This window comes from Siphateles boraxobius, unplaced genomic scaffold (genome assembly GCF_051911475.1).
Source record: "Siphateles boraxobius isolate OS27281-9 unplaced genomic scaffold, OSU_SipBor_1 130, whole genome shotgun sequence".
Classification (NCBI taxonomy): Eukaryota; Metazoa; Chordata; class Actinopteri; order Cypriniformes; family Leuciscidae; genus Siphateles; species Siphateles boraxobius.
Window position 1 is genome coordinate 34390217 of NW_027508734.1, and position 15904 is coordinate 34406120.

General features: G+C 36.2%; 1 protein-coding gene across 2 annotated transcripts; it reads right to left on the reverse strand.

Moving 5' to 3' along the window:
* Positions 1 to 669: 669 nt before the first annotated feature.
* Positions 670 to 14174, reverse strand: nae1 (nedd8 activating enzyme E1 subunit 1). 2 transcript variants are annotated; one of them, XM_077229281.1, is made up of 20 exons: positions 14027 to 14174; positions 13553 to 13656; positions 13396 to 13456; positions 13200 to 13230; positions 13040 to 13111; positions 11237 to 11316; positions 10950 to 11059; positions 10643 to 10752; positions 10483 to 10545; positions 10316 to 10379; positions 10125 to 10216; positions 9977 to 10036; positions 8564 to 8697; positions 8265 to 8340; positions 8126 to 8165; positions 3287 to 3373; positions 3015 to 3107; positions 2055 to 2169; positions 1829 to 1878; positions 670 to 931 (listed from the first exon to the last, which is right to left on the reverse strand). In XM_077229281.1, exons 1-20 carry the CDS (start codon positions 14074 to 14076, stop codon positions 822 to 824), a joined length of 1602 nt encoding a protein of 533 aa, XP_077085396.1. In that variant the 5' UTR covers positions 14077 to 14174; the 3' UTR covers positions 670 to 821. The 2 variants fall into 2 exon arrangements, with proteins under 2 accessions (XP_077085396.1, XP_077085397.1); XM_077229282.1 differs by having other exon boundaries at positions 14045 to 14129.
* Between the last annotated feature and the right edge of the window lie 1730 nt (positions 14175 to 15904).

Sequence of the window (15904 nt, forward strand, 5' to 3'; positions counted from 1 at the left end):
TGAATTATCCACTCTACATTGGAATGTGCAAAAAAAAGAAAGAAACAAAAACATGGGTAAGAATGTTCAAAAAAAAAAAAAAGAGAGAGAGAGGGTGCCCTCCACTGGATTTTGACTTTAAAAAACACACTGATGGGAGTGTCCTGACTTTTCTATAACTTTTCCTGGGTAAACCAGGTCATTCAAAAAGTTTTGGATTCTTGGAGGCTTGGGAATGAGTAAAAATATACATTTACATGCCACTGATTGTGTCCTTTCCTGTATCTAGACTCCCTGTGAGGAAAACCTAGCTATTCTCTGAAAACCACAGACAGCTGTCTGCCTTTAGACCGGCCATAGAAACACAGCACTCCACCCTACAACAGGAAATAACTCTGTAATCTACCTAAACAAACAGCACCAGCACACCACACAAGAGCTTAACACTGCTGGGACATATTTAGAAAAATTATATGATATATATAAACAGTAGTTCTACAATTACCATGAGAAAATGTTGGATTTATATCTAACAATGAAGGCTGAGTGCACAGGGAGATTACAGAATGAGAGACATTGTAATTATAAAACGGTCTAACACCTGGTTAGGACATTTATGAAACAAATGTATGTACATGACAGTGCAGAGAGACATTCAGACTGTTGTGAAAAGAGCACACATACAAAAGCTTTGGAGATACATGGTTTATTCAGTGTGCAGCATCAGTTCTAGTCGTGTCAAAAAGCGACACCATCAATCAAAGCAAGTATAAACAAACTTGAGTGCCAATTTGAGGCCAACACTTTGATAGAGGAATGAACAAACAGATGGGATGATTGATCTACAGCTGAAACGTAGCAGAGGTCTGTGACATGGCGTTATAGAGGAACGTGTTGTTGAAAGGTACAAACTGGTGCGTGATGATTTTGATGGCTTCTTGAGCCGCTGATCCTGCAACAAAAGACAAACAAAGGGCACCTTGACAAATGGCATTGCCAAGTTGTTGCATATCTGGATGGTTTCTAGATATGCAATACGACTCCAATGTAATTGTATTGAGATGGCAGTGGAAACATCACTTACATAATACATTTAAGGTTGGGTTAACCAAACGTTTTCAGTAATTGACCTAATTTTATGTTCACTATTTAAGAAAGATTCTGACAGTAAAGGATGCTAAATAGGAATTAGAAGTAAAAATAACTAAATAAAATGAAGAGCTTCCATTCAAATGGACAAAGACAGAGACATGAGCCAGGATTTGGGAAAAGCAACTAGAGATTCAAATGAATAATTCATAGGTTATTGTTCATTAAATCAGTTGACTAGACCATACGACTACGGTGTCTTTTGTCTTTTTCTCACTGTGAACACAGAAAAGAAAACGCAGATATGGCTTGGCACATCAATGTCAAATGGAAATAAATACAGTCTGATAGAAAATGTACAACCCACTCTGTGAGTGACAGATAATGATTATTTGTAGCACATCACTCATTCAGCTACTTAGGCAGTTGAATACAGATAACGAAAACACATTAGCATTTACATCTTCATTGAATGTGTTCAGAATTTGTCCCTGACCACCTGTAAATGTGGTTCCGTTGATCCGATCACAAAATGAACTCAAGAAAGATAAATGCATCTTGGATGCATTTACACCTGGCTTTTGCTAAGTTCTTTAAATGCTATCTGACAGTTATAATGAATATAATAATGGCAGCAGTAAAGAAGAATATGATCTGCATTTATACAATACAATCCATATAGTAGAGGATGTCACAGTATGCATTATGAGTGTATGATGGAGTGTTTTGCAGGCTTCTGAATAAATACATAAACACTCACCTCCCATAAAAGCTGCAACAGTGTGTGGCTCAGCAGCTCCATAACGGCAACTGAATGATATGAAAATAACATTTATACTGTTACCATTTGATTATAAACAGAGTAACCAGGAGAACCTGTGCTTTTTATTATCAATATTACAAAACAAATTTTAATATAAATATTTAGTTTGCCCTGCTTCAATCCAAAGAGTTCTGAGCAGTTGTAACTCTGAGCCTAAGCTTACAACTCATGGACGTAGTCATCTTTCACATTGACGTTCAGACCGTACTCCTGTAGAAGACTGTTTACACACAGCTTGAGTTTGTTAATGTCTTCTTCCACCTGGTAATTGTAGACACCTGAGAAAAACATTACACTCTATTATATCAGAGTGACAGAGTTCATATGCATGTATATATATATATATATATATATATATGAGATATAAATGTACACACACACACACACACACACACACACACACACACACACACACACACACACACACACACACACACACACACACACACACACACACACACACACACACACACACACACACACACACACACACACACACACACACTCTACTGGTGATAGAGAAGCATAGTGCATGTAACATGAAAGAAGTCTCATATGCTCACCAAGGCTGGATTTATTTGATCAAAAATACAGTAAAAATATTCTGAAATATGATTAATTTTTTTTGTAAAGTTTTCTATTTTAATATATTTTTAAATGTAATTTATTCCTGTGATGACAGCTGGATCTTCAGCATTATTACTCCAGTATTCAGTGCTCACGATACTACATTATTATAATCAATGTTCAAATCAGTTTAATATTTTTGTAGAAACTGTAATTTTTTTTCAGGATTGTTTGATAAATAGAAAATTCAAAAGAACAACATTTATTTGAACTAGAAATCTTTTTAACATTATAAATGTTTTTACTGTTACTTTTGATCAATTTAATGCAGCCTTGCTGAATGACAGTAATAATGAATGGTACCATAGTACCCCCCCCCCCCCCCCCATTATTTTATTTATAATGACAAATCCAAGTTGAGTTTATCATACAAAAATGCTTGATGATTTAAACAATGAGGGATTTAAAAGCTTGAGGGATATTTTAAACACTATGCTGTGGTTAAGATGTTTCTTGATGATCAATTGTTTTTGCCCATTTTGATAACCCCTCTGACCTGGGTAACGTGAGTGTTGCTGATAGAAGCGATCTACTGAGCGGAGCATGAGGTACAGAACCATCTCACTGTCCAGGCTATCCATACAGGAGGCTATGGAGACAAAAACAACTGCTTAAATACACACAGCAACACCCAAGCACGCATGTACACAACAATGAACAATCATATTCTATGTTAGTAAATCCATCTAAACAATCCTGTACAGTGACCATAACATTTACAAACTGATATAAGCCATAGTCAGGAAGAGAACCGTAGAGAAAACGTACTGATTTCATCTTTATTGAAAGTGTCCGCACTGTACTCTTCTGCCAGAGATCTGCAGCACACCACTCGGAGGAAAGCTGCGTTCTTACCTGTGGGACACAAAACACCACACAATAGGCATTACCAAGGAAGTTAAAAATATATGTGAAGAAAGCTACCTGTTAGCATTCCCAAAAATGGGAAAAAATAACTGCTGGAACCATGAACATCATGCATGCAAACATACTAATGGAATAGGAAACATGATGCAGTAGATCAAGGGATTTTTCAGTGTTAGTAAAAGTAAACATTATTTCTGAAGCACATTTAAAGGGTTAGTTCGCCCATTTAAGACATGAAGTTGTATGCCATCCTTACCAGCACTATAGTGCATACACACTGACCCACTCTGTTGTCACCTCCCTGGTCAGAGTTCTGGCCGCTGGAAGTTTTTCACTAAAGTACTCCCGGTTATTTTCCGGGGCCACAAAACTGTGCGTTTTTACGTGAAAAAATGTAACGTAAAAAGTATTAAATTAACAATGGTGCGAACTTGTAAATTCCCAGGCTGTGACCACAAGGATGTGCCGGGATCAAAGTTCAGATTCCATCGTTTTCCTGTTTCGAAAATAACTATGAGACAGCTTTGGCTGGTTGCCATCGACTACTCTGCGGGAGCTAAAATATCCAGAATAAAGGATTTTCGTGTGTGTAGTGCTCACTTCAGCGAAGACGATTACATCCCCAACCAATGAGGAAAAGGAAAATTAAAGAGTTTTGCTGTACCAGTACCACGGGTAAGCTCTATTTACTAACTTTATGATCCCATGTCTAAACTGTACGGTAAACAAGCTGATGTTTAGATTCCATTTTAAAACACGTGAAAAGATGTCTAATATAAAAACAGTATATAGGGATATTTGTACAATTTACTGAGAAAACTATTTGATTGAACACACACACAATTGAGGTTTTGTGTTGCAATCAGTAACATTTGATATGATCTTGTATACTCCGGTTCATAAAGATATCCCTTTGGCGTTGTGCTAAAATTACTTTCATCCTCATCTGTTCCGTCTGACATTGTGCTAAAATTGGTTTCATCATCAGAAGTTTCGCAGTCAGACATGTTGTCAGCGAGTCGCGCTATCAACAGCTGATCGGAACGTGCGCACTGTTGACGGTGACAGCAGCGCGGGTTGATAGAAATGGATAGAAAATAGTGCCGATTAAAACTGAGGTATGAATTTTGACCGGCGTGTTTTTTGTGTGGTAAATTAATCAAGCTTTGAAACGCAAATCATTTTTTCACGTAAAAACGCACAGTTTTGTGGCCCCGGAAAATAACCGGGAGTACTTTGTTGAAAAACCTCCAGCGGCCAGAACTCTGACCAGGGAGGTGACTACAGAGTGGGTCAGTGTGTATGCACTATAGTGCTGGTAAGGATTACATACAACTTCATGTCTTAAATGGCCGAACTAACCCTTTAAAGGGATAGTTCACCCAAAAGTGAAAATTCTGTAATTAATTCATGACACTAATTCCGTTCCAAACCCGTAAGCCTTTCGTTTGTCTTCGAAATGCAAATGAAGATATTCTGAATGAAATCTGAGAGCGTTCTGTCCCTCCGTTGACAGCTATGCAACTATGGAGCTAGAAATGTGTCTTTATTACATGCGAGAAAATAAATGATCTGAGAGAAGAAAAAAAGTTTGAGAGAAAAAGTTATCACACTGATAGCAAAAAAGCATTTCATGAGAGAAAAAAGAATATTTGAGAGAAAAAGTTTTCATACCAATAGCAAAAAATAATATTTGAGACTAAAAAAGTTTTGAGATAAAGTATTTTCTCATAGAACATAAAAAAATATAAATTTGAAATTTTTTAAATTATTTCTGAGAAAAAAAATCTCTCTCAAAATACTTTGAAAAAAATCTCGAATATATATTTTTTGCTATCAGTGTGAAAACATTTTCTCTAAAAATAAAAAGTGTTTCTCTCAAAACGCTTTTCTTTGCTCTCGATGCAATTTTTTGCTCTCGTGTCAGGATTTTGCTTTAGCTGTGAAAATTGTGTCATGGGCGGGCCACGTTCTTTTTTTTCCTATTGGAACGTTCCTATTGGCCAGTCGGGTGAGCATCGTCTTGTCTTAGGAGTCGAACTGAATCATTACACCATTGTTCGCGTTCGGTTCACCTAGATAGATGCCGTCTCTGCAGATGATGACACACACACAACTCGATGGGTAGCTGGCTGAGCAAGTTCAGCATCACTGAAGATTACACATTAAACAATAGCACTCATGCAAGTTTACCTAGCATGATGGCTAATTAATAATTAGCTTTACTAGCGATTAGCAAGCTAATAATATAATACACATTCATTCATGAATATGAGTGCTATTTTTAATGTTTAATCTTCAGTGATGCTGAACTTGCTCAGCCAGCTAACATCCAGTTGTGTGTGTCATCATCTTACCCAAACATTGGAGTGTCCGTGCTCGACTTAGAGCTTAGATCAGGCCCAAAAAATCAAGCCCGATCCTACCCGAGCCCGTGCACGTTGTGTCCGAGCCCAGCCCGACGCATTAACAATAATTATGAGCCCGAGCCCGATTTAAACCCGAGTCCCGACCATTTTAATACGTGGGTCGTTATAACTGACGTTCTCAACTACTTTCTATGTTACTTTCTCCTCCTCCTCTGTTCTGCACCTCCAAATACTTTCAAGTTAGCCTACGTGTCGCCATCATACACATCAGCATAAATGCTCCTGATAAATTATGTGTTATTAAAGCATTAACACACAAACCACTGTTATAACATAAAATCAAGCAGCTACTGAGTGCATGGTTTGGCATGACTGAATGCGCGCAAAGTGCGCTCCCTGAAAAATCCCTAAAGCTGACATCAGTTCATCGCGATCTCACACATCTCTGTTATTATCAATGACGCTGACTGCACAATGAATCTTTCATAATATATACACTTTGTTTGTTATAATTAGAGGATTTGCCAGCATACAGAATTCAGCTCTGAACAAAAAGTCCGTTTTGAGCAGTGAGGGGAGACTATCTTAAATGCTTCTGATTGGCCATTGCGTTCATGAAATCAACACATATGTCTGTGATTGGCTACATCGCTCAACGCTGCAAACATGTTATAAAACAAAACTCTGGCCTGTAAATCATTTGTATTTTGTTTTAGTTGTTCTTGTTGTTTTTCTGCAACAGATGAATAAAAATGTATTAGTTTTTATGTTTTATTCATAGATATTTCTAGTTTGCGGGAGTCCCACAAATCGTTTTATTCTCCCGGAACCCACACACACAGAGTGAGTGCATTACAGCCCGCGCCCGCGCTCGCACTCGGCCATCAAACCTAGTCCCGCGCCACACTCTCTTGCGTTGGGAGCACGTCTCTAGATCAAAAGCCCGGCCTGGCCCGAGGATGGTGACGGGAAATATCGGCCCGAGGTCGGGCCTGGGCTCGGGCAGAGAATCTAAACTCTAAGGCAGAGACTGCATCTATCTAGGTGAACCGAACGCGAACAATGGTGTAATGATTCAGTTCGACTCCTAAGACAAGACGATGCTCACCCGACTGGCCAATAGGAACGTTCCAAAAGGAAAAAAAAGAACGTGGCCCGCCCATGACACAATTTTCACAGCTAAAGCAAAATCCTGACACGAGAGCAAAAAATTGCATCGAGAGCAAAGAAAAGCGTTTTGAGAGAAACACTTTTTATTTTTAGAGAAAATGTTTTCACACTGATAGCAAAAAATATATATTTGAGATTTTTTTTCCAAGTATTTTAAGAGAGATTTTTTTTCTCAGAAATAATTTAAAAAATTTCAAATTTATATTTTTTTATGTTCTATGAGAAAATACTTTCTCTCAAAACTTTTTTTAGTCTCAAATATTATTTTTTGCTATTGGTATGAAAACTTTTTCTCTCAAATATTCTTTTTTCTCTCATGAAATGCTTTTTTGCTATCAGTGTGATAACTTTTTCTCTCAAACTTTTTTTTTTTCTCTCAGATCATTTATTTTCTCACATGTAATAAAGACACATTTCTAGCTCCATATGCAACCACCACTTTGAAGTTTCAAAAGGTTCATAAAGAGATCGCAAAACTAATCCATATGAATTGAGTGGTTTAGTCTAAAATTTTCTGAAGAGACATGATCACCTCATATGAACAGATTGAATTCAGGCTAGTGTTGTCAAAAGTACCGACTTGGCTACAAAACGTTTTTGAAGTGCTCATCAATGTAGCCAATCACAGACATATCCGATGAGCGCATGAACACAATGACCAATCAGAGGAGCTCAACAGTGCTCAAAGCTTCACATTTTTTAAAATTTGGTACCAACTTGGTACCGAAGTCTGTACATTTGACAACACTAATTTAGAATTTTATTCACATATAAACATTGATCAGAGAACATAAACAAACTTAACGGAACATGCTTGATGTGCGAGAACAAACCTCATTGGTGTAAGCTCAAATATGATGCATAACACGAGAATGAACTTCATTGGTTCTCACACGTCAAGAGAACATGCTTGAGGATTTGTTGATCATAACTGCTGTGTAAGTTGATGAATGTTTATATGTGAATAAAAGCCTAAATTAAATCTTTTCAGAGTAAAAAGCAGTTATGTCTCTTCAGAAAATGTGGACTGTACTGTTCAATTTAAGGCACACTTCAGTTGTATCACAGTTGAGCTGGAGAAAGTAATTTGGCATCAAGCCTTTAATGTTGGAATACTAGTTGACAAAGCCCCAAAACTAAAATAATTGTCATCTGAGAGCAAATTATGGAAGTGTGCATTCTGTACTTATTCTGTACTTACAGAAGAGTTTGATTTCCTGTTCAGAGATGCTCTCTGGAGTCTTTGGAATAAACAGATAGTTCAGATCATTAATATTAATGTGCAAATAAAAGATATAAACTGCAGTTTTTACACAAGAGTATGTTGATTATGTGAATACCTTGCCAACTGATTGTAGAAGCGTTTCAACATGTTTGGACACAACTGCTGTGTCCTTCATGGCTTTGTCTCTGTAGCTGAAATTGAAAGCGTCAAACAAATGCAATTTTACCAAAATCACAGTCAGTAGGACATTTTATCTGAAGCCAAGGGATAATTGTCACACCATTTTCCTCTGATATAGCAATCACCTGACCAGTATCAACTGTTTGTTAATTTACAATAGCAGGCAAATTTCACAAACACATCACTACTAATTCAGTTTCCTGACTCACTGTGATTTGAAAGCTGAATACCTACACGTTTTGTAACTTGATGAATTTGTCTGAATCAGCGATCATGTCTGGGATGGTTCCTCGCACAGGGAGGTTTCCGTTCCCCTCATTCCGAACAAAGTCCTGCACTCCATGTGCCATCACCCAGAAGGATGCGCTCTATCATAAGAAAAATTAAAGTTGCTGGTGATCCATAAACTGATATTATATATATAAAAAAAAAAAAATCTCACAAGGGGAGATAAATGTAATTACACTTTAACACTAGGACTCGCGGAATTCTATAACTACTATAATGGCCAGAGCAGTCATTCTGACTGCTCATACATTATTTGCATATAATTTCAATAAGCTATATCAAATCTAAGAATAAATGGATCTGTAATGTTAGGATAGGTGATAATAAACATCAGAACACTACATTTTAATTATGGTGTATGTAAAAATGTATTAGTTAGCCAACAACCACTCAGCCTCATCAAGGCTCAGAAGCATGGCTAAAGCCTCTGTGGCTGTCATTCTTCTTGCTGACATTGTTCTGATATTCTCTTTTCAATATTTCAATTTGGGTTTAGCTCGAAGCTAAAGCTAGATTTCAGCTTTGCAATAGACTAAACAAAAAACAAGCGAAATTGTTGCTAGTCAACGGTGATGCATCTTCAAGAGTGGAAAAAGGAGCAACCGACACACGGTCTGTAATGCATACGGTCTGTATGACTGTTATGGCCATTCTAGATAGAAATACTCAAAACTCTTTTGTGTCTTGAAATTTTAATAAAATAACAATGATAGAATAAAATATAGGCACATTTAGGAAAAGTCAGGGTCCTATAGTTACATGGGTTTTATTTCAACAAAGTTATTACATTGCAAAATTTTAAAACAGTCAAAATGACTGCCTTGGGAGTTCTAGTGTTAAATAAGGATATCTGCAGCAGTTTTTGGTAGCATGTGACTACGTATTTTCAGAAAGGGTCACAAAATGCTGTCAAAACAATTAATCACATCTAACATGAAAGTTTGTGTTTGTATATAATATATCTGTGTACTGTACACACACACCCATGTATATATATATATATATATATATATATATATATATACACACACATACATACAGTATATTATATAAAACACAAACTTTTATGTTAGAATTGTGATTAATCGATTTGACAGCACTAGAAAATTGGAATATTTATTTTATAAAGGTAACATTAGAAATCAAACTATGTATTGCTTTCAAACACATTGATAGTCATTTGTTTAGTTTAGATATATTCATGCATTCATTATTCATTAATTTTACCACGGCGAATAAGTAGAAGGTAACAGCTGCTTCATTTGAAATTTCCGATTACCAATAAGAGCCAAATGCAGCAAACGTATGCGAATGCTGGAAAATGGAAGTTTAGGAGTAGTTTTGCATATCCATACTAACCTGTGAGGTAATGTTTTCACACTGTTCGGCATTTAAAATGTCCTCCGCAGCACTGGAGACCTACATCACAGTTGGACAAAGCTCAATTCAGATCAAATGTAAGGAACACAAACTCTAACTACAGCTCTTTACATGTGAGGAGCTCCACCTTGGTGGGGTTCAGAGCCGTGTTCACATTCTTGATCGCCTCCTCAAAGTTCTCTTCATCTTCAGGTGTCCCGTTCTCATTCTTTAGAATTCCTGAGAAAAGGAAAGGAAAACCCTCAACAAATGAGACGCGAGTTGAAAGGAAAATGGAATGGCAACATGGCAAATCTCTGATATGAGACATTATATTACCTTCTCTAATGAGTTGTCTAAAAGCTTCCTTCTCCTTATAATTCTTCGGTAATTGAGAGTTGTGCTGGATCCAAAAAATAAAATAAAATAAAATAAATAAATCGAAATGTCTGACTTTTAGGAGGTCTCATGGTGAGAAAGCTTTTAAGAATATGCCAAAAAATTACCTCACTATACCACTTTTCCAAGTATTTGGCAACCACAATGATCCATGGTGTATGACTGTGATCCTAAAACAAAATAAAGATTAAACTGCTATCAATTTTAAGTACATGCACACCCTAAAAAGTCAGTCACATAAAACAAAAAGACAGTCTTTAATCTGACCTTCTTCTCCATGTTGTCCAGGTCATAGGACTCTACGTGGTGTTTGAGCTCTGAGAATGGCTGGTCTAGTCTCAGGTCCTCTAAGGCATTATCTGGATGAGACTCCACCACTACAGTGAGAGAAAGTCTTTATGTATAATAAGTCTGGTTTAGGCCCATGTCCATCAAACATTATTCATAGTCTTTCATAAAGTAAAGAATTGTACATACACTCAACAGTCCATCTAGCAAGTTGTGAGACCACAAGTCAAACATCCTATTGCATTGCCAATAAAAACACATTTCTTCAAGAAACTATGATTATTACCTGTGTGCTCCTTCACAATCAGCCTCATGTAACCAATGAGTCCATATGTCCTACATACAAGGAAAGGCACACCAGCATCCCATAATACAGTGGCCAGCCTCAAGCATGTGCTGACAATAAATAAATAAAAAATAACATGTTAATATAAGCTGATTTGAAAAAACAGCATCTACAACCCAACACATTTTAGCATATCAAATTTTTTTTTAACATACCTGTTTGGTAATGCATTTAAAAATGTAAAATAATAAAGGCACAATATATTCAGATTTGTGTTTTAGTAATACCTTTCTGGAAGCTGGACGCCAATTACCAGACTAAATCTGTGAAAAAACTCAGGGTCGTTGTCCAAAAGCTTATCGGGGCACTGAAGATAATAAAAAAATAGATATACTTAGATGAAAACTCGAAAAGACACACTACCTCTCACTCTCACTTGACTGAATTTATGTCACTCACAATCTTAAAGGGGCATTCGGCAACTATTTCAACTTAATAAAACCGTTTAGAAATCATTTGGATGGTTTAATAACCTGCACTGGTGATAATGGTGACTTTCCCCGCTCCCCCCAACGTTTCCAGGCGGAAAACCAACCTTGCAACATGAGGACTAACGTCCTGGTAAGTTGGAAACAGGAAGTCTCGTGAGAAGCGAGAACGAGCGAGAAACACGAACTGCTTTACGGCAATTTCGACATAAACACACAATGTGTATGATGTATTGCCCACCTCGGTAGACATAGCTCCACACGATAAAGTTGGCCGGCTCCGATAATAACAAATGCACATGAGCAGCGGTAGAAAGCGGGAGGAGGGGCCGCAAGTGAGTTTTCTTATGACGTTGTTGTGAAATATACGCCTCACAGCTGTAGGGGGAGCTCGCTGAGAAAACATGCGACAACAAAAGTGAAAAGCAGCGAAGAAATAGCTAGAGTTGCCGAATGCCCCTTTTAATCCCTTTTAATATAAAGGCTTATGATTAAATGCTCGCTATTAGTTTCATAAAAAAAATGCACCAACTTGCTTTACTGTTCAAACCATTTGGGTCAAAATGACTTTTTAAAAAATGTTTTGAATGCTCCTACTTTCTGAAAACAATCATACTGTAAAATAACTGTTTTCTATTTTAATATATTTTAAAATATAATTTATTCCTATGATCCAGTCTATAGTGTCACATGATCCTTCATAAATCTAATTGTAAAATATTATTACAATTTAAAATAACTGTTTTCGACAGTTTTCAACTGTTTTTTTTAAGAAATCATTCTAATATGCTGATTTGGTTCTCAAGAAACATTTATTAATAACAATACTGAAAACAGTTGTGCTGCTTAATATTTTTCTAAAAAAAAAAATCAGGTTTCTTTGATTGGTAGAAAGTTCAGAAGAACAGTGTTTATTAGAATTTTTGTAGCATTATAAATGTTTACAGTCAATTTTTTATCAATTTAATGCATCCTTGCTGAATGAAAGTATTAATTTCAGAATAAAGGATTATTGATTCACCCCAAACAACTAACATTTTACTTTTTAGCTATAATATTGGCAAATGATGGAAACTTTGAACAATACGATTGTTTTGATTTGTTTCAGTCACTACATAAATCCTATACTTTCAATTTCATAGTTTTGAGCAAGAGTATCCAAACTTTTGACTGTTTTTGTATAGCAGACGCTAGGCCTTTAAATAAGCAGAAAGTTGACTGACTGATTGATTGATTGACTGTTTATATTTTAATGCCATGCCAGCTACTATGGCTATATTCTTGATGAGAAAAAAAAGTAATAAAAAATATATAAACAACAAAATAAAAAGGTAATTAAAAAAATCTCAATTTAGACTACAGTCCTACAAGATAGTCATCATTTTAGTTCCTTTAAGTTTTGTTCATAACTGTCAGGAAGACTGTCAGTTACATAAAAACATATGTTGGTCTAATTTGATACCGAAAAGTAAGACTGATTACCCCAAACTAACTGCTAGTTAGTCACACTAGTCTTAACATATTGGCTATGTTTATGCAACTGGCCCCTGGTCTTAATACTGATAGTAAAACCACAATACATTTTATGACATCAACACTGACCTCTTCCACAAAGTTTCCAGACACATCACTGTTGAGCTCCTGCAGCAGTTCAGTAGCAGCCTGAGCCCTGTTCTGCAAAATACGCACAACATCATTCAGAATATGTCACACTAGGTTCAAAAAGTATTTTTAATTGAAACACCCACACCGATCTGCTTACCTTCCCAATATTGCTGTTACTGAGAAAAAAGCTGCAGAAAAATAAATCAAAGCATGACCATATCTTCTTCAGAAGTATTTTCTACACTGTACACTCTGGTATATTTATCCACACATCACACTGCATTTATTAAACTTAAAATCTACTTGAGATTATTATGAAACCAAGATAATGATTATGAGGCCAATAAAAGTACTTGTTTCCAACATCTTCCCCCGAGACTTTGTGTCCATCGACTATGGTAAATGCTCCGATTCCTAAGAAGGAGAACAGAAAATATCCTGTTCACACAACAAACCATACAGATTCCCAGTGTCATGATTTGAGGTGTACAGTGAGTGAGAGACTGATACCTGGCAGTACAAGGTTCTTGAGGATTTCAGTGCCAGATGCAGTGGCGTTGATGAGACACACATGAGCATTTTCAAGTGCTTCCTGTCCATGATCCCCCCACAACCTGATACAAACATATAATAACCAACACTCAATAACCGCTGTATAAGAATAGCTATAATAACATCATCTGAGAAATACAGACAGACAGACAGACAGACAACAGTCAAGCTGATGAATACGTCAAGTGGTTTAGCTATGTTATTACCAGGCTATGGAGTTAGACTGATTATGCTGTAGTGTATTGAATTAAAGCATGACGAATAGATCTAATGAAACTCTGACATGATTAAAGTTCTTGCCATGACCGATGGGCCTCTATGTATGTCAACGTTCATGCAATACGAAAGGCTAAAACTAATGATGAAATGGAATCACTGTGCATGTATACTACATTATTCTGTGGTTTAATTAACAGACTGATATACACATACCTGAGCTGTCGATCATACTTCTGCTCTTTGCTCGCTTTGAGGTCTGTCATGGTCCTCGGTCTCTGTCCGTGATGGCTTGATCCTACCGGCACGCCGCTGTCTCACTATTTTCAGATCGACAGTCGCAGATTCGATGCAGACAGACATGTTCTTTTCCCGTTTGACCAGGAGGTGGAGCCATTGCGCTGCTTGAAATGTGAACGATGTCGCAGGTCTTTTGATTGTCATGCTTTTCTTTTCTTTTCTTTTCTTTTCTTTTCTTTTCTTTTCTTTTCTTTTCTTTTCTTCACAAGAATCACATTTGTGCATAACTACGCAGAAAGGATGAATGACTGATTGACAAAAAGTGGCTTTACATGAACTCACCACATCCTTTCACACAATAGCCTAGCCTACATAACAACAAAAATCACAATGACTCCTGATCCTCTTGAATCTCTAGCTGTCATCCATCATCAGTCAAATAACTTTTGTTTAGAGAGAAATTAGTGTTTTGTTTATTTTATTCATTTTCTTAAATGTGTTTTACAAACATTTGTTATCATTATAATCATTCAAGTAGTTTGCCATTTGATTTATACAATTTATCATAACATATTTTCTTTGTTTATGTTTTTATATCCTATTTATTTCCTTGCTCTAGCGTGCTATTGGTGTTTAATCTTATTGTGGGGTTTCATGGAATGTGGAATGTTTGTCTTTACAAATAAGGAATAAGAGGAATATTGTGATTTTAAGGATTCATGGGATGTTGTTGTGAAGCAGTCTGGTAGAACAATGCTTAATGGGCATTGATAGAGTACATAATTGGCCAGTTGGTAAATTTACCCCCCCATTTATCTTGGCAAATATACACATTTATTCTCATGTGACCATATATTTTGGAACTACCCGTCATTTCTGACAGACTGTGAAGACACGTGTGGAGTGTGAAGTGTGAAGCACTAATTTACTTTAAGCAATAATTTACTTTAAAAACTGTTTATGGCTTGTCAAAGTAAAATGTTAACATAACAGATGTAATGGCTGTTACATCATAGCAAATTTGTTCAGGTCTAAAAATATTTATGATTCATATTGGTGATTTAGCAATGTATTAAACCATCCAAATCATTTAGCTATATTAGCCTAGGTAGTTTTACGGGCTACAAGCTAGCTAGTTTTGTTAAAAATGGCAGCTATGGGGCAAACGCTGTGGGGCAAATTGAGCCAGCGTTTTAACTTACCCCACCATAAGGCACTGTAGTTAAGTTAAATCTCTGAAGTTTGGTATAATTTCAATGTAATATTACGCAACTGGTTTAGTTTCATCTTTAAAAAAAAATATATATATATTTGATATAGGAAAAAATGTACAAGTAACCTACACCATATCCTTCTCTAATAAGAACCAGAAGATGCCTAATTATATACCTTTCCACCTGTAGTTCATTCGTCAATGTTGACATTGCAAAAAAAAAAAAAAAAAAAAAAAAGACAATGCCAAGAACCATCTGACTAAAATGTTTATAGTTTCAGTGACATTTATTCATTCCTTAACTCAGTTTTTATTTAAATTAGTTTTATTAAGATTTCATGGGTTTAATTCAGATTCAGCTGGATGGTCAGTTTACACCCAGGTAGTGCAACTTACCTACTGGCTTGAATCAAATTATCCCTAAACTGGGGTAAATTGAGCCACAGGAACACTTTTTTTATAACAAGCCATATTTTTAGAACCCTTTGTCATAGATGTATTATGATCATTTAAAATGAAATGAAACATCATGAAATTACTTTTCATTGCACTTCTGCCAACTTTTCTCTTTGAGGACCACATTAATTACAAAAAATGTCATACCCCACTCACCCTTGTCAATAATCCCTGCTCATATTATT